At 41.7% G+C, this 26,044-nt stretch overlaps 1 protein-coding gene across 2 annotated transcripts in view; it reads right to left on the bottom strand.

Annotated features, from left to right (window-relative positions):
* The window catches only part of cacna2d2a (calcium channel, voltage-dependent, alpha 2/delta subunit 2a), a 169,823-nt gene extending 160,943 nt beyond the window's left edge, over window positions 1–8,880 (bottom strand). For both annotated transcript variants that reach the window (XM_039612357.1, XM_039612358.1), the window contains exons 1-2: window positions 8,439–8,880; window positions 4,173–4,254 (exon numbers count right to left, since the gene is read on the bottom strand). In XM_039612357.1, coding sequence (XP_039468291.1) covers window positions 4,173–4,254; window positions 8,439–8,554 — 198 coding nt within the window. In that variant the 5' untranslated portion in view covers window positions 8,555–8,880. The remainder of the gene's footprint in view (window positions 1–4,172; window positions 4,255–8,438) is intronic.
* Window positions 8,881–26,044: the final 17,164 nt, after the last annotated feature.

Raw genomic sequence — 26,044 nt, 5'->3', positions numbered from 1 at the left:
AATGGGGACGAAAGGCTTTTATTTTAGTCATTTTCACCATGCCATGGTTGTTGATGTCCGACAGGATGGTATGAGTATTTCAGAAATTGCTGATGCACTGGGACTTTTTTCCTCATAACCATTTGTAGGGTTTACAGAGAATGGGCTGAAAGAGAGAAAATATCCAGTGAGCGGTAGTTCTCTGAATGAATACGCTCAAATCAAACCTCAGATCTTCTCAAACTGGTTTTTTGAACATGGCAATGAGTTCGCTGCACTCGAACAGCCTCCACGGTCACTCGATCTCAGTTCAAAAGAGGACCTTTGGGATACACCAACTGTGTGATGCAGTTATGTCAATATGGACCAATCCTGTTCTATCATTTTGTTCAATCTATCAACATAACAAATAATCAATCAGTCACATATTTGATTCGCCATAAAATCTTCAGCGTATTGTTTTGTTTTGTCTGAGCAACCCCCCAGCATGCAGCCAAAATATTAAATCTTCTCACTTGATGGGGTTTTAACCAGTAACTCGTTTTTATTTTTGCTTTCAAAATTAACTCCAATAAATCTTCAAATATCTAAATAATTATTATTATTGGATTAATGGAATTTTTGCAAGTCTGTATCTCTGATTAACCATCTGTAATGACAGTATGTGGGCGTGGGCGTGCTGCTCATGTGTTCCCTATTAAAACTGTTTTGAATAAGCCCGAGGATAAGAAAACAATGCCAGTGTCCACCGCCGCCTCTCATCATCACCACGTACTGTAACACATCAAAAGCAGCGGCACGGAGGATAATGAGGAGGATAAGGACTATAAACAGCATCTGTCTGCTCATATTTAAATTTACCAATTCTCGTCCTTTCCCTCTATCATTTCATCCATCTTAAGTAGTTTGACACTAAATATACACACAAAATCGCCTGAACATCAATCTCAATTGTCAAGCCATCCTTCATTCCTTTTCTCTCTAAAAAACCCTCCTCCTCCGCTCTGAAAGCCGCCCACTCTCCTTGTCTATCTGCGCTCTTCCATTTGAAACTTCCAACTCCTCCAGTGCACTCACCCTCTAGCTTTCTTTCACTCCCCTGGGCGAGAAGAACATCTTGACCAAACCTGGGCCGAATATATTAGAGCGCGATTTTATTAAACATTTAAAGAACTCGAATCTTCTTATTTATCTTCAGAGGCACTTGAAAATTTGGAACAGAGACGCACATCAAAAGTCAACCAATTCAGAGCATGTTTTTTTGTTGTTTTGTCCTTATTTACTCGTGCGACTTCGGACTGTCTTGGCCTTCCTCTCTCTCTTTCACCCACTACCTCGCTTGTCAGAGAAAATAAAATCTCGACCGAGACCAACTGAGCATGCCACATTATATTCAACTTAGTTCCCTTGTCTCTCCCCATGTAAGACAAACTCAAAAATAATTTGCACACACTTTACATTTTTTGTCTCTGAGAATAAACTGCGCATGAAGAGGAAGGGGGCGCAGAGGGAGGCAATCTTGTTACCAGCCGGCATAGCCCTGGGAAGATTTCTATCAGACACACGTATAGAGAGAGGCATCCATTTAGAAAATGGCTTTTCTAGGCATGCTGGGCCATTTAGCACACCCTGTGACGACTCCTGTTTGGGGCAATGATAAATGTTCTTTCGCACCCGGCCTGTGCACACAGTCAGGCCACCGCATACACATGCACGCACAGCCATATGGGCACCCCACGCCAAACATCGCCAGGCAGACGCAGCCTTTTCAGAAGAGAGTGGCTTCATTGGGTTTGGCCCACAGAATAAACTCGAGTCACCGCTAGTGGAAATTAGTTTAAATCCACAGAACTTAAATCCTACTGAGCATTTAACGTCATGTCAACACCACTTTGCAGCTTTAGGAATCATTAAGTTCAGGTTCATTCAGCTATACATGTCCCAGTTTTATAACGAGTAGTAATATGACAGCCTTTTTTTTGCCATTTCCAACATTTAGTGAAGAAAATAATGAAGTAATTTAACAATAATCAGAAATCAAAAACAAAACATAAAAGAATTAAACTAGAGCCAACAAATCCAAGGGGGCATTTTGCATCAGGAAGCATTGTGTTGCAGGTCATTATTGACGGAAGTGATCGGGTCGTGACAGCCATCCAGACTGCTAGTTAAACCCGAGCCATGGGATAAAACAAATTGTCGGTTTTACAGCCTTCCTCCTGACAGAGACATTACCCGCGAAGTAACAAACGTGTTTGTGTGATTTATGGCAGCAGCGTTTCTTTTCAATGACAGCAAACAGACTGAATGTGAAGAAAAGTGACTTATTGCTGCAGCTGAACTGCACTAAATGTGAATGTTTTCTGTCTTTACACTAAACGAAAGTGGGGAAATGTGGAGGGTTTTTATTGGTTACTTTGCAGTGGATTTACAGATCCGGCCCACTTGAGACCAAAATTGGCAGCAGATTATCACCAAAATGCACAAACTGAGTTAGTTTTTTTTTAAAAGGAGGGTAGTAGTTTAGTAGTTTATTAACCTTTTAGATCAGTTAAAGGGTGATCGGCTACTTTATACGTTGAGAAAACTCTTCAAACTCTTTAGCCAAAAAAGCCTTTCTCCACCCAGTTTATCCCCAGAATGCATCTACACCACATTTAAATCAATATTTTTTTTTAAAAATGACAATATTCTTGAGATACAAAACGTTTTTTCAGATACTTTGACTTTCAAACAATGAGTCGCATTATTTTTAAAGTCTACTGCCTGTGTAGATATCCACACTGCCCAGTGGGAGCAACAAAAAAGCAAAAGGCAAATATTTTAGCAGGTAAACACTCCGTCTGTGTTTTGTTTGCACTGGATGAGTGCTAAAAATCAACCTGTCTCTATCATGCTGTCTGAGTGCGCGCCTGATATCCACTAATGGTCATTACCCTTTACACCAGCACGATTTCTGTCAGCTTACTTCCTCCTCTCTGGGATCCATCAGTGTCGCCACTATACTAACAGCTGTCGTGGAGGCTGAGATCTCTCGGCTCAGCTCCAATCAGAAGTAAAAGACTCATCATCCAGGTTTTTATGTGATTTATAGACACAGAAATATGATTCATATGTAATTTTGCTGATAGTTCGCTATGATAAATACTGATAAGAATATAACCAGACAGTTATAATTATGTTTAAGTCAACCAATATATTAATGTGAAAATACAGCAATCATTCTAAGGGCAGGCCCAACTCAGGCCTAACTGAAAGCCTGAGTAGAAACAGCCTTAAGAGATATGAGGGTGTGTGTGTGTGTGAGGAATGAGGTGCCACAGCGGACGCTCTGATCTCTGAATGTCTGACTTTAAAAATGTATGATTTCATAAAATTTATCAGATGAAGAAAGGGAAGACATTGGGATGATTTCGAGGCAGTCAGGACTGGGCGAGCCCCCTCAACCACATCCGCTTCATCTGAACTCTGCGTTACCTACTGAGTAAGACTCATAGGATCAGAGGCTAGGACTTTTTTAACAGAGAGCCGAACCAGACTTCCTGTAAAGGGGTCATGGGCCCTGCAGATCGACATAGCCATCGCACTAACCACTGTTGCTGCTGGAATTAAAGCCACAGGCTCCGTATAGCCTGGATGAATCATACTCATCTACACAGCAATAATGAAGCATTTATTTCAGGGTGAATTACAAACTCTGGAAACATGGCCAACACGCGCACGCAGCACAAATATGATGAAACTGTGTCAATCACACTATGCTAAACCATCTGCTCTATCACAGGACAGACATGTGGTGCAAAAAAGAAAAAAAGGAAAACCCCAAAATACTAATACTGGGAGGTAGACACTTAAATATCCAACACCATAATCATGCCTAATGTGTATCTAATTTTTTTAATTGCTTATTTCAAATTAAATGAGCAATCAATCCTGGAGTTTCAGGAAGACTAGAGGTTAAGGGGGATCTGGCCAAAGGAAAATTCTTGACGGCAAAAGACAATTTGGAAAAACACAGTCATCTCCACTTGTGAAGTTATGTAGAAGATCAATGTTTTCCACATCACTCAAGTCAACACAGGACCTTAAAGATATCCACACCCTCACGCTGTACCTTGACGAGGAGTGCAATCATACTGATTAATAATGCAGGAAGATGCGGGGCGTCACATGCAGGCCTGACGTCAACTTACCGATCTCATCTGCTGAGCTCCGGTGACGTGCTGCAGAACCTTTTCCAGCTCCTTCTCAATGCGTCCAGCCCAGTGAATCATTCTGCAAAAGTAAAGTTAAGACATTTTCAACATTATCATTTCAACATCATCACGAAAACTTTCATTTCTCTGCCACTGCATATAAGTGAGTGCATTTGCAAGACGGTGGCAGTGTGTGGCTCTCTTTCTGCTGGAAAACTGCCACACTCTGCCCCTTTTGGGATGCCTGTCTGGAAGTATCACTATCCTATCTCCAGTTAATGTCTGGGTTGGTCATCAGCATCTTCTCTCCCCTTCACATCTTGCATGTATGTGTTCCGTCCAGGACCGGCAGCGTACGTGCCTGTCCACGCTCGGCTGGGATCAGCGGTTCTGCAATAAAACTGCTCAGGTCTGACAGAAGTGCAGCCTAAGCAGGAGCTGATCTCCGTTAGACGGAGCCAAGTTTGGAATTAAGAGATCAAACGGCTGGAGCTCATCACTGTATATCTCTCAGCAAGCAACAAATGACTTAATGGATGAAGATTTTTACCAGATCACTTTAGAGAAGCAGCAGGGGCCAACCTGCCAACCAAGATTCATGCTGAACAATTCATGTGAAAAGCCAACAAGAAATTTTCACAGAAAAAAAGGATAACAAAAAAAAAAAAAACCTATTATGAAAGCTCGTCTTTCAGCAATCAGATGAATAAATTCTGTCATGTGTTTGCTAGCCAACCACTGATTCCATGCCAACCTTTTTCCTTTCAGCAGCCTGCAGATAGCTAATCACTAGCATCAACAACACAGCCGTTTGTCTTTTAATATGATGACGGAGACAAATGTCATCTTTAAATGTCAGATTTGCTCAGAAGACAAGAGGGGAGACAGATTTATTAAATTGCACAAATCTGCCAAGTAGTGACAGCGCCCGCCATAATCACCAAGCCAGAGCGGGCTTCATCAAGAGAGTAACAGCAGAGCAAACACGCCAGCGAGTGTGCAAGTTCCCTGTGTTTATAGGGACCGTGATTAAAGGAAAGCAAGAGGGCCTCTAAAAGGAGCAGAGAAGGGGGGAAAGCTGTGACTATAAAAAGGTCATTCAATATGAAATGAAAACAAGTTTACAGTGAGAACAGAGCTGAGCAGGACACAGTGACACTAACAGTGAGGGACAATACCTCTGTCCCCGAGCCAGGCAGACTTCTTACGCAACCTCTTTAGTCTGGATACTACACACAACAAGATAGATAGATAGATAGATAGATAGATAGATAGATAGATAGATAGATAGATAGATAGATAGATAGATAGATAGATAGATAGATAGATAGATAGATAGATAGATAGATAGATAGATAGATAGATAGATAGATAGATAGATAGATAGATAGATAGATAGATAGATAGATAGATAGATAGATCAATCTAATAAATCTAAAACTCTCAGCTAATATTGTGTCTCATATCGTGATAAAAGTATCTATAGGTCATTTATACACATGTGCACTGATGCACAAAAGCTTCCTATCTGATGGTTTCAGTCTAAGTTTAATACATTTAACACTTAAAATAACATCTGTGTCATATTTATATTCTGTGTGTGAACAGACTACACGACTTGCATCACACCAGGTCACATAATGCTATAACAATGTTTTAAAGCACAAAGCAAGTAGTGTTGTTTGGAGACTGCATGGCAAAAAATATCTTGCAGTATCAAATATGCAGAATTCTTCATTCAATAGCAGCTGCAGAGATAGCAGGACGTGGTTGTTTGGTAAATTATACGCATTACTGTGGCCTAATGCTCAGTGAGTGCTCGGAGACCTTCTGCATTATGAAAGCTGTGATCTCTCTTTAAAAGACAAAAGTTGTCATAATGCACTACATGAAAGCCGACTAATGCTCTCTGGCTCTTTGTAGTAAAGCAGCAGTAAAACTTTGCCATTTGCCTTCTTGATTCGTCTTGCTTGTTTTATGATTTATGTTAGCCAAACATTATGGAAAAGCAGAAAGTGTGATGAAATGAGTTTGGATGGAAGACCTGTGTGAGTCAGACCCATACTGTCACTACGCTCATTCGGCCGCAATGGATCTCATCATTCGAAGTGCCACTCTCGTCTATCTATTAGGGCAGAAGGTGGGCTATTTTTGTATGTGGTCATATCATCTGGTGCAAAGTGCTGATGATATTTTGCCAGAAAAGATTTTACTGCTCTAGAAAAGACTATAAAAGTGACCATTTAGATTCCAGTTATCAACTTTTTTTTTTTTTGAAATGAGGAAATAACTTCCCCTGCAGATACCTCTCAGTATATCACACACACACACCTACATACATACTAAATTATAAGCATAAACAACACTTCAGTGTAATATTTAGTACGACACAGACCATACTGGTGGATGTCAAGCTGTAGAAAACGCACACTTTCTGGCGACTGCTGTGAAAACGAAGCGAGCATCCTTATACGCGTATTTCTTCAGCTAGACCTCGAACACGGAGAAGCTCTGACCCGTGCATGGGTGTGTTTGTGTGTGTGTGTGTCAGGCCTATACATCAAATAAACTGCCACCATTGCTCCCAATACACTTCAATTAACTGTCAAATTCTGGCAAATACCACAGTGATGTGGGTGACCCAAAACCCAGTTTAGAAATCTCAAGAGATGACTGGATAAAACACAGACTGCATATATAACCAGCCCTACAGAATATTTAGCTTCTCTTTATCTGCTTAAAAAAGGACACTGGGAAAGTAAGAAATAATGACACAGTTTCTCTATTAAAAAGGAACAATAGTGTATAGTTAAAGAAAACGTAGGTTTGGAAAATGAACGTGTCTTTAAAGGGGGGAGGGGGTGGAAAATAGGGTTGCTTAAATGTTATAATAAACAGAATTTCAGGGTTTTGTTTGCAAAGTAACTCGGGTGTAAGATAAATTAACTGCATCACTTACAGAGCTAAAACAATCAAATCAGTGATCCGGTAAATTGTAGTTTTAAGTCAATCCACAGTAGAATAAAAGACAACTGATTTTTTTTTTTCTTTGAAAGTCACCTTGGCCATCAAATTAAGATTTTAAAGAGATGATCTGGTTGATGCATCACACAGGAATCATTTCTGGGAACCTGACTGACTGAACAGCACTACGGGCTACACACAGTCTTCGCATCAGATCATCACGTCACGGTTATTATAAAGAGGGCGACATTTGGAGCGATACTTCAGTGTGAGACTAACTGTTGCACTCACGAGGGTTTATTGTTGAGCATAAAGCTGATTATCGGAACTCTGAAATACAATCTTACGTGAAGTAATAGTAACTGAAAGAAAAAAAATAGGGAAAAATGCTTTTTGGGGGGTAAATTACTGACTTTTATTGAATAGTTGACGGTGCACAGGTGGTAAACTGTCGCGGTAAACATTTGGCTTCAGTCGCCTTTGCGCGTCCTTCAAGGTGAAATTATTATAATGTTCGCATAAGAGAAGGGAATGGGGCTATAAATGCTAAATATTCCCCCAACAGATGTGCGCTGAACAATTCCAGGAATAGTTTTTTGTTTTGGTTTTTTTGGTTTGGTTTTTTTTGGTTTGTGTGTTTGTATTTTTGCTTTATTTTTTGTGCTCTCCTCACAGTTGGATGCTTTACTACTTTCTGCGCCCTGCGGTCACTTGTGATGCTGCCCTCAAGCAAATTTCGAGTGTAACGTTTCCACATTTAGAGTCTGAAACAAAATGAGCCATTAAAAGCAAAAACAAAACAAAAAAACCCACCCTGCGGTGAGATAGATATGATTACTTTCACGGTGCGAGTGCTTTTAAAGACTTTGTAGAGGACTGCGTCTAAGCGGGATATTCTCCCTCCTGCACTGACAGCAAAACAACACTCGGACTATCTCTTTAATATTTTTGTATTTTTAACTATCGCTGGCACTGTGTTTTCTCCCCCCTTTTTCTTTCGCCACATGTGCATGCTCCATGTTGACTGTCACTAGCGGAATAAGACTTTGGGCTTTAATGCCAGTGCCCACCAACACCACCACAACAACAACAACAACATAAGCCGTGTGAGAATGACACTCATAACGCAGCATCGGAGACGGAAGCTGAGTCTGCGTGTCAGCATCAGGGACAGCGGCTCATCTCGCACCAAGGTAAACGCCGCTTCATGTGCAGGCTCGTCTGGGGCCACCTGTCCTAGTTCCGCACTCCTCACCCCCCCAGTTTATCCTCCCCACCAAAACCGTGCAGGGTACTTACGTGTATTGCTGTGGGAAGAGGTGGGTCCCGGCTGTCGGCGTGGAGACGCATATGATAAGTACAGTTTGGATTGTCAAGAGGCAGAAGACACCGTACGACTGTGCGCAGATCGCCATTTTCCATTAAATATTCAAGAAACTGAGATAAATAAGAGAACGACCGGAAGGACAGTCTCTCACAGCTGAGCTAAGAAAAACCGAGCTCCGGAGAAAGTGTGTAGTGGGAGGTGATGGTTGGCGGAGGCTTCTGGACACTTCAGCCCGGCAGTGAAATCTCAATCAGAGACGCACACGAAGAATTGGCAGCTGAAGACACGGGAGATCAGGATCAGGAAGATGCTCTGCCGCGGCTGCCGATGTGCCTGGCTGCCTATTTGCGCACTCGCTTTCCTCCCTCCCTCTCCGTCGCCGCGCACATTTGCTCCTTTTCTCTCCCAACGTCTCCAATGTAACAACCATACACGGTGAAGCTGGTCGCTATGCCGCTACAATTTTCCCATTGTGACTTTCAAAATAAAACAATGTGATGCCTTTAGGCCAGTATCCAACAGAAGAGAGACCAGAAAACCTGCTAAAAGTGTTTTTTTAATCAGAAAATACCCGGATTTCAGCGGTCGTAGATCATATGAGCATTTTTTGACCACATATGATGCGCTTTTTTCACTAACTTAGGAAATTAGCTGCTCTTTTAAAGAAAGCTCTCTGGCTAGATTTAAGCTCTAGAGTTGTAGCATTTTATTTTTGTAAGCCCGGTAGCCCAACTTCCTGTAATCGCCTCGCCCATCTGTGACACTTGACTCAGCTGTTGGCACTGGCGGCCCTTCCTCTATTCAAACAACCTACTTCTGTGCAACAGACGGGGGCGCGCATCAGGCCACCTCCTCCTCTTCCTCCTCATGTCCAGTTCATACTCTTGTGTTTTCACCAGACTCGAGATTATGATCAGAAACCAAGGTGTCATTTGGGGTAATTGGAAGCATAACACCAGAGCGCCATGTTATATTAACTAGAGTATAAACAGTCAGCAGCAGTCGCCTTGGGGCTGCTTCCGAAACTATATTTGTTCTACTCATTAAGACCTCTTGTCCAGTGGATGAACATTTAAATGGATGCAAGGAAAATTAGCTACCTAGATACCTAGCAATAGTGTTTCACGCTCTCACCGGCTATTTGGATAGAGGGGCTTTGAATTTACAGAAAGGCAGGACCTGTCTCCTTGTTTCTCATAAATAGCAGCCTCCCATTATCGTAAGCTATTTAATAGGTCATATTTGAGTGGAGCAACTTTTCCTCTGGACATATAAGTCAGATAGCGTTCATTTTAAAGGTAAACAAGGAGGAGAGATGCACCGAAACCTCAGAGTAAATGTAATTCAGCATGAAGTTCCCCCCCTGGAGAAGTGACTATCTCCTTCTATCAGCTGTGCGTGTGTGTGTGTGTGTGTGTGTTTTTGTATGTGTGCACACATGCACACCTGTACCTGCTTTTTTACCTTTTCCTGCACTGCTCTGTTCTCTGATCTTCCTGTTCTGTAGCTGGAGGGCACATTTGCGCCTAAACAAAACCCATATTTCAGGTACATTCATACAATATATAGACATGATATAGTTTCTGACTTAAGGTGTGCCGGTTCGTATTTATTCTCATTACTGCGATCAAGCGACACTATAAAACGCCAGAGTTTAGGGATTAGGGTGCTCAGGGATTCAGGTTTGGGTTTTTTTCCTGATTTTTCCAGTTGTCTGCCAGTCAAAAGCGCAGGCTCGGGACACTCGGTCCCCCTCGGCTGCTCCTGGGGGAGCCATGCATCTCTCAGCTCATTTGCTGGGCACAGAGAGACAGTCGTTCTTGTAGCTGTGTTGTCCTTGGCTCAGTCATACGGCAGGGGACACGCAGGTGCTCTGCTACAGAAAGCCGCACAGCAGTCGGTAGGGTTGCTGCACAGCATTTCTGTCTCTTCCCTGACAGAGAAGACGGGGCTGTTTTGGTAGAAAGGACACACTGCGGGGCATGGACCTCAGCAGGAGGGGGAAAAACCCACCTGATGGCAGGGATGAAGAGCTACAGCAGCAGCAGTCCCCTGCTTATGTACATAGATGTCACGGATCATTCAGTCAGAACAAACATCTGGCCGTTGTTTCTCAGGAAATGAGAAAACAAATACACTTCTATAGTTCCCAGAGCTACAGTTTTTTTAATCATATTGAGCATCTCCCTCTCATCCAAACCCTCCAAACAAATGTGTAGCAGAGAAGCAGGAAACAGTCATGTTCTGAGACATTACTATTCCCCACGCTAGGAAAAAAAAGCTTAATTGATGGCTATTCTCACACATTAATTTACGCCATCATACTCCCCATTGTCGCATTAATAATAACAGCAACCAGATACTTGTAGGTTGGCTGACTCACACTAAACATTTGTGCTGACTCACTGACACCCCTGGTTCAATCCTTCCACTCAAACATACATTAAGCCAACATATCTCAATTCACCTGACTCAAAGGGCCAGGACAAAGAAAACTTAACTAATTTTAAATGAGCGAACATTATGTAGATTTCTCTCAATAAAAGAGCTGTCCAGAGCTGGACTTTTCTTTTTTTTATCGATGCAAATAAAATACCAGGGTGTACAGATACCTTTGGGGACCAAAATAACACTGGCAACCAATTTAAGTAACACCGTGTGTTGGCCGGGTCATATTCAACAATGTCACACCTTAAATGCAAATTTAATTTAATTCACCCGTACTTGCGGTGGCGTTCGTGGGCAGAAGAGAGGAAGATAAAAGAGGTGATTGTCACCCTGGGGCCTTGGATCTCATTGACCATGCTGCAACGCTTATAGAGAATCCACTCTTTATTATAGCTGATCGATCAGGCCAGCTAAGGGATCTGCTCAGTGAAAACACACAGATCAATGGCCTCAAGCTTTGCTGAGCCTTCAGAAGGTGAGAAAAGTAGACAAGAGGCGGGGCTCCGCTACATAGGATGTCTCTCATTGGCCGTGCGTTTTGGTCTGAAGTGATTGACCTGCCAATCTGTTATTGATCCTAGTGAGTGCCGCGAAAGGAGGCAGGATTCGTAGCTGTGTACTGGACTCCAGCTTCCTTTCTGAGGAGTGCTCTCCTAGACAGAGGCCAAGTAGGTTAGAGTAAAATTAATCACTCCTTGTTTCCCTGTCTGCAGGCCTCAGGGGAAGTCACCAGTAAAGGCACACTCCACACATCCAGAGAAGTACACACACATACACACAGAGATGCACTGGTCTCTTATCTCACTTTTCCTCCACCTTATCCATCGTTCTCTCTCCCTTAACGTCCTCCTCTCTTTCTGTGGCCTCTGTGCTGATGTTCTGGTGGGCTGGACAGAAAAAGTGAGGCTTCACCCTCTGTAAAACCGACTCTAGTCAGCATGCTGAATGCTAAGATTTTATTTTTCTGATTAGACAAGGACTGTGCATCGCATTCAGTGCAGATGATAGAGCCAGTTGCCCTTGAGAGAGAGCCCCAAGGCTCTCAGAAAACTTCAATGATCCTCTCAAGTGTTTCCTGTAAAAACAGGAGCATGATATGCTGTCACTCATTTGCCACATGCTATCTTTGAGAGTATTTTTTTAACCATAGCAGAGAAAAGACACAGTGCCCTTGTCCTCCACGGGGATGTACTGAAAAGATCAGCAAACTGATTCCAGTAATCAAGGTTATTTTCCCTTTGTGTCTCTTTTACTTCGCTCCCTGCTCACCTCACAGCTTATCCTCCTATTTAGTTTTATCCACTCAGAAGATCAGGAAAAAAACCCTCCAAACAAGACATTTATTTTACATAAATATTTATATAGCCCACCATGACATATTATTTGCTTGGCTCTATAACACAGCGTTTTCCTACACGACCTAACCGCTTTGCGAAAAAATCAATAAGGGAAATCCCTGATTCAGGCCCCAGTGCTCTGTATACCTTACTGTAAAATACAAACATACCCAGAGACGATGGGCTGCAAAGCACTCTGGGACTTTCGTGCTCAAATGTCAGAGCGTTTCATCCTGATGATGATGACTCACTCCCCTCGCTCTTAGTCTGCATGAAAGAACAACAGCGCCAATTAATGACCCAACCTCAACACGTGCAACAGTACAGTAAACAAACACTATATTAAATTCTACAGCAGGGCACACAAACAGCGCTGCGATATTACAAGTAGAGATGTATTTGCAAGAAATATGAGCATTTAAAAGCTACATTTTATTTTATCTCCCCCGGAGAATCTTTCCCTGCCTCACCCACATAGACAAGTGGTCGCATGTGAAAACAGAGCAAGACTCAGCACTCATTGACATGCTCTACTAGAGGCCTAATGGCCCCTGGGTAATGGCCTCTTTGGTCTTCAGGAAATCCTCCCTCATGCATACATCAAAGCTGGGATTGAGAAGGATAGAGAGTGGAAATAGAGGGGAGGAAAGAGACATCAGTGCCACACAGGGAGAGGAGATGAAGAAACACACGAAAGGAAGTGCTGTAGTTCTGGTTTATGACATTCATAGAAAGGTCAGTCCAGTATATTTTAGACTTGCGGTTCGTGTCAGCGTAGTACACCAGGGCTATAGCAGCACTGTTTGAAGACAGTTTGCTTTTGGTATTGACTGAATGTTTCTGCAGACTGCTCAGATTTGTATTCTTATTTAGTTATTTTTAGCTATCTTGATTTAGACCATAACCTTGTATGACTATTTACATATGCTTTAATTACCATTCGACATCTTTGGGTTCTATGTCTGTAGAGAAAAACCCTTTTTACAGTCAAAATCAGGCTTATAGTCACTTCAAGTGGGCCACTTTATGTCTGCTGCCCAAACAATTAGCCAATTACTAAAATAGTCAAAAGACAAAATTGAATTATTTGAACCATAAAATAATCCGATTTTTGAGCAAAACTGCTACAAAATTTGCTGCTTGCAGCTTCTGAAAGTATGAGTATTTTATACTATTCATCATACTTTTCAATATACCAAATATTATTTGGATCTTTTACTGTCAGACAATACAAATCATACATCGGCTTTATTTAGAATTACACAATAGTCTGACTGATTCAGTATCATTCTGACAAAATAATTGATCGCTTTAGAAAGTGCCAAAAAAACCCGTATTGATAGTGACAGTCATAAGTTGCAGTATATCATTTATGATCCAATATTAGATCTCTTCATCCTCAATCCACCATTATTCTCTTTTCTTTCAATCTCCATCACTCTTCAGTCTCCTTTTTTAAAAACTTTTTTTGCTGACGTACAGCATCCCAGAGTTGACAGCCAGCTGCTATAACACGAGACCTGTAGCCCGTCGTGGCACAACACCCCCTGCCCCTCCCTCTCACTGTCCATGAGCCATCTGCTTACTCTGCATATTGCAGATCTGTCAATGCTTCCTAATTATAATGCACAGAAAAGTGCTCATCGTGACCCTGACTGTGTTTGCAAAAGTTTCGCCTTGTTCCATATGGTACGAACACAGAAGGCACCTGTCTGTATGCGGCTACGTACCCATCTAAAGGTGGTCTCTATCCTGTGCGTTCATACAGCAGAGCAGTGTCAGCTCACATTCAGAGAAAGCTCTGACTTCTACATGTCCTACGTTGTGAAGTGGAGCATGTGATTTTTGCCTCTTCGCTACGATTTTCAACTCATCTCCCAGTTTTGTCTTCTGGTGAGACTCAGAAACCCTCCATTCAAATGCTTCTAAAGTTTAATCTATTTTAAAAATCAGATGAAATGTGTTGAATTTAAGTTAAAAAAAACTCAAGTAGGAACCACTACAATCTGCTCCACGGTGGGGTGCCCACATCAAATTGGCCTTCAATATGTTTGCAGTGACTGAAGTGCTAGGTGTTGCCATACAGAGCACATTAAACAGTGTCAGTACTAAAGAGGCAAAACTAACAGGCCTGTGGTGCCTTTGGTGGTTTGATAAGGCAAGCGGGTGGTCCTGTCTGAACGTGGTCTACCCCTCTTCTCTTGTCACTGTGGAGTGAGAAGTGCATAGTCGCTTGCCCGCCCTGCCGTCACATTAAAGCGCATCTTAATTGGCATTAAAACTGGTGATAAGAGCTTAATGAAGGAATTAATAGATAACACACATTCTGGAGCTTATTCGCCATAGTCACACTGACAGACACAAACACACACAGCTGTACTCAAACGGGCAGATTTTACAACCCAAGACAGAGCGAGTGAGGATTCATGGGGAAATAGGTGGCCTGCAGCGAGAGGCAGGACCAAGACTGAAAGCCTGTAATACATCACATCACCATGCATGACAACAGCTAACCTTCACAGGTTTTACAGCTGGAGCATTGGTTTGAGTGGAAAAGCATGTGCTGCAATCACTCTAGGCTTTTGAGGGGATTCATGGCATGCTTGTTAGTCGGGTCAGAACTGTTTGGGTTATACACCTATTAACAGATACGCATCTATTAGAATAGCCATTTAAATGGATTAATACAACATACAAAGACATTTCATAGACAGAGCAGGTCTGCAGTGCCTGTGTGCCGATGGCCCAGTATACAAAAATACGCAACTAAAGCACATGCAAAGCACAATAATTACATTCATGAAACTATTATTAATTGATCTGACTGCAGATAACTAACTTGTTGTTAGTTCTACTGAATGATTTAGGTAAACCTATCAGTGGCTTACTTTCACATTCATGCAAACCCACAATACACAGTCAGTTTCTACATGAACATGCAGATTTTGCAGTTTTCACTTTGTTACAGGTCAACTTACCTTTTAAAAATGTTTCAAATGAAACTTAATCCTGAGTAAATACCAACGTCTGGGACTTAAAAGTGAAACCAAAAGCTGCAGTTCCCCAAATGGCCAGTTGAGGCTGGCTCCAATCCCTTGGAGTAGTCTCCATCCAGTGCTGAAAAATGAAATCAACACAAGAGGTCAGGGGTAGCGAATTAATCCCAAGGGGCCATATAAGAAACTGAAACTGATATGGAAGGTCACACCAGTAAGAGGAACTCAGTTCTGCGTAAAATTAATTTTATTTCTTTATAAACCGGTACTGGTTAGTGTACCAGTTTATAGTAGTACTGGTTTGTACAAGTGCATAAAAGTTAGACTCAATATCTGAGTTAGAAATGCAAAGAACAGCAGATATGTGATTATGACTGAGGAAGGAACTGTATCTTGATTTGGTGAACTTCATCAATGAGAAAGTTTGTTCACACATGAAGGTAGATCCAGAGAGAAACATCTTCATTGCAAGCAACTAAGTGAGTAATAATGTTGCTCTCAGTTAGTTTGAAAGAAACTGTAATTTTCCCGTGTAAGCCTTCACCAGGCTGTACATTGAATTTGGGTTATTCCTCAGTGGTAGCCTATGTCACCATGTTCAGTCTAAAGAACCTCCAAAATCGCAACAACCTACCTATAATTCACTGCTAACTGTTTTAGTTACAAAATCAACAATATGGTTAATTTTCGACACCTCCTGGTGTATCCATTTCAGTTCTGGATTTATTTCAGTCCCTTATATTGCATCTGTTTCTACAATCCCAAATTTTTCCCTGTCAGAGTTGGACAGCCATTGGTTGTAACATCTGCCAGTTTGTTCCATTTCAGTCCCAGCTTATCCAAGCATGCACTTACCTCCGTGAACAAATCACTCCCTGCCTAGTCTCTTTTATTGAACGCTTTGCTGCCAGCTCCTCCATAATCTCAAACACTTTCATTATCCCACGTACGAAGATGAGTAACTGGGCTGTATTGCAGACATCACAGTCCTCATCCAAAGCCAAAGAGAAAAAGTCAAGATTGTCTGCTTTGTTTTTCAGCTGAAGCTCCATATTTCCCACGGTGTCCTCCATTCGTCTTGTTACGGATTGCCTGCACTTTCTCAAATGTTTCTTTGTCTTTTTCTCAGGGCATATTAGTGTGACAGACCCTCCACCAAACACTCTTTGATAAACACCCCATCAGAGAATGGCTTACTGTTTTTTGTGATTTTGTGAGAAGTCACAAAGCTGGTCTTGACTGCTCCATCCCTTGATGTGTAAAGCTTGGTAAAAAAAAAAAAAAAAAGAAGAAGGTTCAAATGTACATGATCTGCATCAGTCAGATTCCTGTATTTCTCTGCATGTTTGGTCTCATACTGATGATTCAAATTGTAACCCTTTAACATATCTGCTTTCCAGAAACTGAGCACACACTTTTACCTCTGACTTCAATAAATCAATACTTAGAAGTAAATGTCTTGTTAAAAACTCAACATTCTCCATTTTTCTTTTTTTGATGTGAGCTAATATCTTCTAGGGCTGACAAGCCAACTTTCTCATAAATGCATTTCAAGTGAAACTGCATCCTTGAACACACACCCACATGTGTAGATTTTAATTTGAAAACCAAAAAAACAGCAGTTCTGTTCAAAATAAAAGCTACAAAGTCATATTGTGATTTCACACAAATCACAAAAAATAGAAAGCCATTTGGGGAGTAAACTTCATGGTATACTTATTTGCATTTGAATCCTAATTTCCCATGGACATTGGGCTGGTCAGGGACAACCAAAGGTCCCAGAGCATTCTCATTCCCAATGCGTAACATACCGACGATTTGTCATGTCCCGAGGGGTCTCAGAGTAACGTGAAAGGTACCCTTCCGCATCATTATGAGATGCACCAGATTTACATTCCACTCCAATAGAATGCCGCTTGTGGCAGTAAGACATGCTCCTGCCATCCGTTCCAGCCCTAACCCTAACCTTAACCATAACCTTTACCCTGTCAGATAGTGTTTTCCAAAGCGATTCATCATCAGAATATAAAACATATTTACATGTATAGATTCATTCCAAGCGGCTCTCGAGCCTCCGAAAGCATAACATACCGACAATTTGTCACATAGCGTCGGTATGTTACGTGTTGGTTGAGAATGTGTTTGAAGGTCCAGATGTGCCCAAATCTCATTTGTAGCTGACTTCAAAAAGGAGTCAATCCCCATGTTAAAATGACCAGTATTATAGCATTAATGGTGTCTTTATAGCCTGGTATAAAGATAGTTTCCCCCCTCGTAACAACCTCCACCTCCACCACCTCCATAATTGAGTTAGGGGTGTGGCCTGTCGATTGACAAATATCCTGCCACAGATGGCTGTGGCTGGAGTCTGCTAGTCGGCTACTACTTTGAATCAATAACCTAGAGTGCTTAACTGTTTGTGTGCTCTTGGCGCATTTTGGATGGCTTATGGCTTATATAAGTTTGTAACCAAGCTAACTAGCTTTATAAGGTCACTTCTGGCTTCAAAATACCAAAATTAACACTCAAGTCCATAGTTAGTGAATGATGCCACAATATGTTCTTCTTTTATATAGTTATTGGTCCGTCCTCACAGAGTTACTGTTGAAATACCCAACGAGACGTGTCTACACCATGGTATGAAAAACGTTTGCTTTTTTTTCTCTATAGCTAATTTGCCCTTTCGTGACATCTACAGGTATAAATCTTTTGATGACTCATGGATTTGTATTAATACTTTTCTATTTGGGACGTGACCACTTTGAATGATAGGTGGATACTCACAGAGTCTGCTAGGTGACTAATTCGACCTCTCTATCATGATTGTGTTGTTGGTGCCTTCAGGAGCATTTTAATGCAGTTATCAGACAAATAATATGACTTGCGTGTGGTTAATGGGTTGCACATAGCCCCTGTGGTTAATTGCACTAACAGCCCATTCAAGAAGTCTGTGCTCAGTTTTTCAACGCATGCAATTCTTGAATTACATTGTATGTGAGCACTATCATAATAGCCAACAAACCAATGGGCGTCATCAAAGCGTCATCCACCTTTTATATAAAGTACATGCTTATTAATTAAATTGGTGTCACATGGAAGTTGGTTAATGGCTTACTGAGGCTTGGCTTGATCATATTCCAGCAAAGAAAGAATTCATTTTGCATTGAACTTGATTTAATTGTATTTAAATCATTTATGACATAATTGATTTAGAAATTAAGTAGTTAAAGTAGAAAAATGCTATTTTCCCTTTCTAAAAGTAAATAAAGCACAAATATGCGTTTTACATTTACAGTAATACAAAACATAAAAGGCAGCAGAAACTCAAGCCAGTGAATGTATGTTTGTGCTGACTGATTAACTGATAATGGAAATTCTGTTAATTAATTTGCCAACTAAAGTTCTAATGTTAACAGCACTCTGCTGCTGGAGCACAATCCTATCTGAGAAAATCCTTGAACAGTTCACGCTTAATTAATCAGCAAGCTTCTCCCTAGAAGTAAGGGCTATCGACCTAGAAGTGGCTTATGCTTCTATGAATTTTACCATAATTCCTGCTCCAATAGTGCACGCTGCATTTCCTTTATTCATTGCTTTCCGTCGTCCAGAAGGCACCTATTGCCCTCAGCACAACACAATACAAAAATTCAAAACACTACTAGAGCAAATAGATAAACCCTTCTGTATTTGCTGAAACTGCTTCTGAGTACCTGATAGAGCTAGAAGTTTAACTCTCCCCTCATTAGAGCTAATGGATTGCTGATATGCTTACTTTTTTATTTGGACCCGGGCTTAGAAAACTGCTGCATAAATCTTTATCATTACCAGCGTTATTACTGCATCTCTTCCAGCATGTAGGGATAATCAGCATCACACCAATGTTTTCTAAATTCAATAATATGAAATGAAAATTGGGGCGCATTAATATATTTGCACAAATGATTGTTATTTTTGCTCAGACGCGCAGGTGTATATTTGTTTGTGTGAGTATGTGTATCCCTCCTCCTGAGCCTCAGATTTGGGCTATTTTCCCAGAAATGTGTTAGACAGACAGAGGGAGGCAGATGCATTCCTGTCCTCCCAGAGGAGACTGCGACACATGTGGAGAGTGGCTAGGCTGGTCATATTAAACACACCATGTGCACCCTGCATGTGACCGTGTGTGTGCATGTATGTGTGTGTGTGTCTAAATGTGTGTGGCCTAAAAACAAGCATGGAGTGAGACATCTAGTGGCAGCTGCACAGTACTTCACCAATATTCCAGTGTGACTTGTATTTTTCACAAAAAGAGAAGCAGAAACTGCATTTGTGTGTGCTTTTATGGCAGGAAAAAGTCACTATAATTAGTGTTTACTCTGTGTTACAGTATGCTGTGTGTGTTTATCAGATTGTGGATATTGCTCCAATGATAGCATCTTTCCTGCTGTCATAACAATAGAGTCTGCAGCTGATGGTAATGTATCATCTGTCAGGCTATCAGTGCTGGGACATAGTCCATTGGTCCCACAAGGCTGCAGACATGATTCAGCACAGTTTTTAAGGCGGGTGTCTCATTTCATTCTTGGAGTTTTTTCTGCACTGCCGTGTTGTTGTCTTTCGAGGCCCTCTATAGAATATTGTATTAACCTTGCACTGACAAGCGCTGATTATTTGCGCGGGGGGATATTCAGGATCTATGAGCAGCATGTAAAGCTTATCTCAATTCATCTAATGGCTCGGTAATCAAGACATCTGCACATGAGTAAACAGGCCTCGCAATCCCTGCATGGTTATTAGCAGTAAATCATCAGGCTTTTACGTTTTGGATCGACATCAAATTCCAGTTTGCTCCAGCACCGCTGCAAGGACCAACAATTTAATAGACCAACTCTGATCGCATGTTTTTGTACAACACAGCTGTAGACGAACAGAAAGAAACTGTGAGACTGAGAAAAGTCTCATTAGCAAATACATGTAATCAACCCCCAAACCTGCAGCTAAACATGTTTTTAACACGGGTCCCTGCAAACACACACATGTGCATGGGCAACAAGGTTACAGCAGAGATAAACAGGTTTTATGATGCATGCTGCCTGTTTGAGCCTCTTCACGAATCTCCAGCCTCTTTGTTACTACTAAGCTGGAAGGCGGGACCTGCCAGTGGAGTAGCAGACAGGAGATTAAGACCTGAATCAAAAAGCAGATTAATGGATTGTATTTGTGTATGTGTGTGCATGCCTGTGTGGGCGGCTGGGTTAGTGGATATTTTGAGGCGGGGGGATTTGTGTATGTGTTTGCTTTTAACCCCCTACGGATCATCTAATTGGGCAAATATGTCTATTTAAATAGTATATGGACTTTGGTCTGTTGCAGTATCTCAGCAGTCTTTATCACCCTTAAATACCACACACAAGCGATCACTTTGCAAGTCAAACACACTTCCAAAATGTCACTTTAAAGCTTCGTAAGCATATGCAGAATAATCCCCAGTTTGCGACAGGCTGTGATCCAGTAGATAGTTTCAATCGTTGCAAAAAAAACGATGTGAAAGATTGTTGAGGGTGCTAACGTCTCATTCCCGAGCATGGGTCTCCTGTGTGCTTCAATCCTCCCTCCGCACTCTGAATTTGTGTGCCGACACCATCGTATCTCAGGCCAGCCTCTGTAATCATCCCCCAAGTGATCAACAGAGATAACATCGAGGAAAGCTCACTCCGCAGGACGGCACTAACAACAAGTTTGCCACTGAAATTGGGTGATGGAGCATAAACATCACCCAATTTCGCACCTTGAATTCAAATCCCTTCTTGGATGTTCTGATAATTCAGTTCAACTCCATTGAACAAGAATAATGATTGTGGCAAAGTGCTTATCAAACCTCCCGTGTGTGGGCCACCTGAAGCATGTCCGGAGGCGCGATAAATGTAAAGACTCCAGCCCCACCAGTACCTAATGTCTGCCCTCAAAGCTGATTGTGCACATAATTATGATGATTGTGTAATAAGGCACAGTTTGACCTCACAGTGAAATGTGTGGTTTGTCGCAGCTATGATCTAATTTTTAAACTTCATTAATTATAATTTACCGGCCAAAATATAGTAATTGCTCAAATGTCATAACATGGCTGCCCTTCAGCTGCAGAAGTGAACACACCCAGCAAAATACACCCTTATTAGAAAGGGAAATGTGTCAGCAGCTGCCAGGACAAAGATAGAAGTGTGAAGTTGAACCAGGAAATCCTTATGTTTAATTGTTTTCTCTCCCAAATGAAGGTTGGCTAACCTCAGGGTTTATTTAAAGCCTGTCTTATATAGTGTCTCTACCTGGGTTGAAGCAAGCATGCAACAATTTAATGGCACTGGAAACTACTGAAACCATAAAGATGAATTAGCACTGCATTTAACTGGTCTAAACAAACCTGAGCATTATAACATTAACGCCAGTAGAATTTTTCACACGACTGTCATTAGACTAACCTTATAAAGTGTTCCTAATAAGCTGTCGACACAGTGTGAATAAGGGTGGGAAAATGTCCTGTCTGTATATTGCAGTAGTCTACCACAAACTACATCCTCCAAACTCCAAAGTCTGAAATGAGTTGCCATCCTTTTAAATCAGACAGTATAAGTTGCTGTTGTTGGAGTGGAACGAGGTGATGAGAAGTAACGGTGAGTTGTGTTATTAGGTACGCCTGTCAAATGCTCGTTAATACATCTACTCAGCTAATCACATGGTAGCAACTCATTTAGGCCCGTAGACATGTTCAAGACAACCTGCTGAAGTTTAAGCCGAGCGTGAAAAGCAAGGATCCATCCTGCCCTGTATCAACAGCTCAGGACGGTTTTGATGGTGTAATGGTGTTCCCCTTAGAACGAGCTGAGCATCATTTAACACCACAGTCTACCTGAGCATTGTTTCTGACCATGTCCATCCCTTTAGGAACTCATTCTACCCACCTTCTCGCCGCTTTTCCCCACAAGTTAATGCGCCATGTCACAAAGCTCAAATTATCTCAGACTAGTTTCTTGCACCTGACGCTGAGTTCACTGGCCTCCTCAGTCATCAGATCTCAATCCAACAGAGCACCTGTGGGATGTGTTGAAACTGGAGATTCATATCATCGATTTGAGGCCAACATATCTGCAGCAGCTGTGTGATGCTATCATGTCAGCATGGACCAAAATCTCAGATGAACGTTTCCAGCAACTTTTTGCATCTACTGTATGCCACAAAGAGCCCGATTTATCAACGCCTGAAAGGAAGCCTTTACCACAGCCAAATTGGAAAACTGGACTCTAATCATCATGTTGTGCAGTCGTTTTTTGGCATTTATAATGCCGTAACCCAACAAATAACTGAATTAGGTGACCAGTTCATCCACATAATCGATAGGATACAACAAAATAACTAACTAAGCCTGCGAACATTAACTGATAACTTTTTGGATTTCACCCTCTCATCCAAATAATGCCATTTTTGCCTGCCAACTGCTATGTTTCGCTAAAGCCACAGCTTAAAAATGGCCGTCTACAAACCATTCTGTGTCGTCACAGTGGCTACCTCCATCTTTTATATAGTCTATGGGTACAACCGTAAAATAAATCTTCTTGTAAATTCTATAAAAGCTGTCCCTGTGAGTGAAGGTTGGGACTCATGAATTCACTCTTAAGCTTTTTATGTGGCACCAGAGTAGATACTGGAGTGGATCCAGTGCCACTCTTAATTGTGAAGCTCTTCGTCTCTGTTTCCAAGCTTCTGCTTCTGTGTCTGATTTTATTCATCGGCTGTAGATCACTGTGAATAACAGGAATATTTGTACTACTGTCAGACTTTGCTGATAGATGAACAGGATGTGCAGACTGACTGCAGCTGACTGGGCTGAAGATAAAGCAGCAGGATTTATATATAACAGGATGAGGATTTAGAAATTAACCAGCTTGTTTTGAAACGGGGTGTCATTTTTAGAGGAGATGGAGCATTGATTGGAAAGGAGGCGATGGCAAGTGAATTGATTATTACAAAAATCTTTGCCAGACAGGAAAAGCAGGTCACCAGTTTAAACTTGCAAATTTCACGTTGAGTATATTGAAACAGAGATGTCTACATCTGCATACGCACACGTGCACGTGTTTGCACGTGCTTGCCCAGAAATCAAGCTAAAACGAAGAGACAGTCATATGTTTTCGATCGGCTTTGTCCTTGACTTGTCCCAGGAAGCGGGAGGAGATTTTCCCCTATTTGTTACTCTAGAGACACCAACTGGCTGTGACTATAGCAGAATTTAAAACAGTAAATAGGGAGGTAATGGGCTTTGAGCCTACTGTCATCTCCAGTCTAGCTCCGGCTATCACCCAGGATATTAGCAGATAAATCTGAATGGCTTCCATCTGAGGCAGTGCACAATGGTTATTGATCAGACAACCCCGTGCAGAGTTGAGGGGGAGAGAAGCAGAGTTTATTAATTAGGGATTGACAGCCAATTCGGTCTCCTTATTCACAGATAGACAGCTCTGGAATCCTGATGAGCTGTGCCCTCTATGCATTTGTCAGCCGCGAGCTCCACGCCGCCTCCAAACACAATGACACAAGAATGCACAGGGGGAATTGAACCGATGACCCTGCTCGCTGCTCACACGGTGTAAACCTGAGTACAATGAGAGATCAGCAGTTTAATCAGGTGTAAAATGACCAGGCAACCACCTGCTCAGTTGTTCATTTTCTTAGCCTTTAGTGCTGGATGACCCCTGAAAAGGCACAAAGTCATCAGTTTTTCTATCAGTTTTAGTTTCAAGATATCAAGTTGTGAGTTTACTTATAGAAAAGTTACTTGGGTGAATATTTTGGGGGGTTTCTTTTTTAAATTTTTTTTCTATTCTGATGGCTATATATACGAATGTCTTAATGGCCGTTCTGCAGCAGCTCTGCTTCTCCTCCCTAAACTTGACTCTAATAGGATACAGGGCTTTTCCACTGATTGGGTTGCTAGAGAATAAAATTGGCTCTTAACTGTACCTCAGTGCTGAGCAGCACCCTAATCCAGCCGCCCCCGGGCTGCTAGGCTCCGTTGTTCTCCCTCAGCTCTCCCGTATGCTCCGATACGGATCTGATCCCCTGCACAATTTCATGCCTGCTTTGCCCTCTTCTCCTGCAGCAAAGCATCAATTACCCTCATAAAACAAATTCTGCCCCCTTCAGAAGCGTCAGCCAAACGTGTTCCCCATTCATACCTCCTTGGCAGCCAAATAGCCACAACCGCCTTAAACTTTGAGCTCGATGTGCAAATCGGCAGCACGTTTCTGATGAGAATCACACAGAAAAAAGATTAAAAAGTAGCAGCTTCATGTAATATCTCCTGGCCGGTTGTGCAACTATCGGCTGCACGTCCACAGAAAATGCACACTTGCACAAATTCCCTTGAGGTGAGGAAAGATGTTTTTATTTTTTTCACTTATAAGAGGGAAGCAATAACTGATAATTCAGGGCTTGGAAAACAGACTGTGCAGCAGGGTGACTCACTTACTCTCTGACCCTTGACTTCCATTTCTGCCACGCTAATCCCAGGTTAATGACGGGGACAAACGTCAGGAGGCAACATAACAACCATCTTAAGCACGAAGCCACTTGTATAACCACACATACATTGATGGAGCAAAGCCATTTTACTTACATGCAATACTGTCTATCAAAAACATTACCCCGTATCACATTAGCTCTCTGTGGCTGGTATATTATGTAACTGCATTGTTATAAAAAGTTAATACGTGTTTAGTGTGTGAATGGGTGGATGACTGGATATGTAAAGCGCTTTGGGGTCCTTAGGGACTAGTAAAGCGCTATATAAATACAGGCCATTTACCATTTTACCATTTTTAATGTGCATTTAGTCTCCTACTATAAAGTTGTTTCCAACCTCAAAGGGTTACAAGATAAACCTCAAGATGGTTAAAAGAAAACAAACACTTCTGCAACACAAATTTCATTTCTTTCATTTTTTATTTTACTTTAATGTTTTTTGTTGTTTGTGAGCGCATACACTGTTTGAAGGGAAGTACTGGGTCACACTTTTTAACATTTGTGTTCAGGTGTTTTCGGCGCCACAGGTGTCTAAAATAATCAAACACCTAGCCGTGCATTCTACCTCTGCAGCCATTTGTGAAAAGAATGGGTCATTCGAAAGAGCAATTCGAGTGTGTTACTGTAACAGGATGCAACCGTTGCAGTCGGTTTGAAATTCCCTCCTGGATATTCCACGATTCTACTGCGGCACCAGGGCTCTTATTCAAACCCGCTGCCATTAAGAACACTTCAGGAAGTCATTCCTACCGTTCTCTAGAAAACTGCACAATAAGTCTTTTTTCAGTGACAGGTGAACACACCTGTCAGGCATACAATCACCCCACCTTGCAGCTGTTTCTTACATTTATAGTGTGCATGTTGTTTATCTTGCACATTTGCATTTGGTTTTAGAACTGAAGAAGCCCTTTTGGATGAAAAGTTAAACATCCAAGTCCAAGTGTCTTTCAAAGCTCCTTAGACTGACATGTGTACATGACAATTAATATTGTTCATTAAGTGTCACAGGAGTATGGTCACACTTGGCCTGGGGTTAGCAGTTTAGCAGTTTCTGAAAAGGATCCTACAGAAAAGCACAAATGTCAGGACGCCTTTATGGAAATAACCGGTATCAGCTTTGTTACTCAGTACAGATATGCCACCTACAGGGAGTGCAGAATTATTAGGCAAATGAGTATTTTGTCCACATCATCCTCTTCATGCATGTTGTCTCACTCCAAGCTGTATAGGCTCGAAAGCCTACTA

This window comes from Oreochromis aureus, linkage group 5 (assembly GCF_013358895.1).
Source record: "Oreochromis aureus strain Israel breed Guangdong linkage group 5, ZZ_aureus, whole genome shotgun sequence".
Classification (NCBI taxonomy): domain Eukaryota; kingdom Metazoa; phylum Chordata; class Actinopteri; order Cichliformes; family Cichlidae; genus Oreochromis; species Oreochromis aureus.
This window is presented reverse-complemented; position numbering and strand designations above follow the sequence as displayed.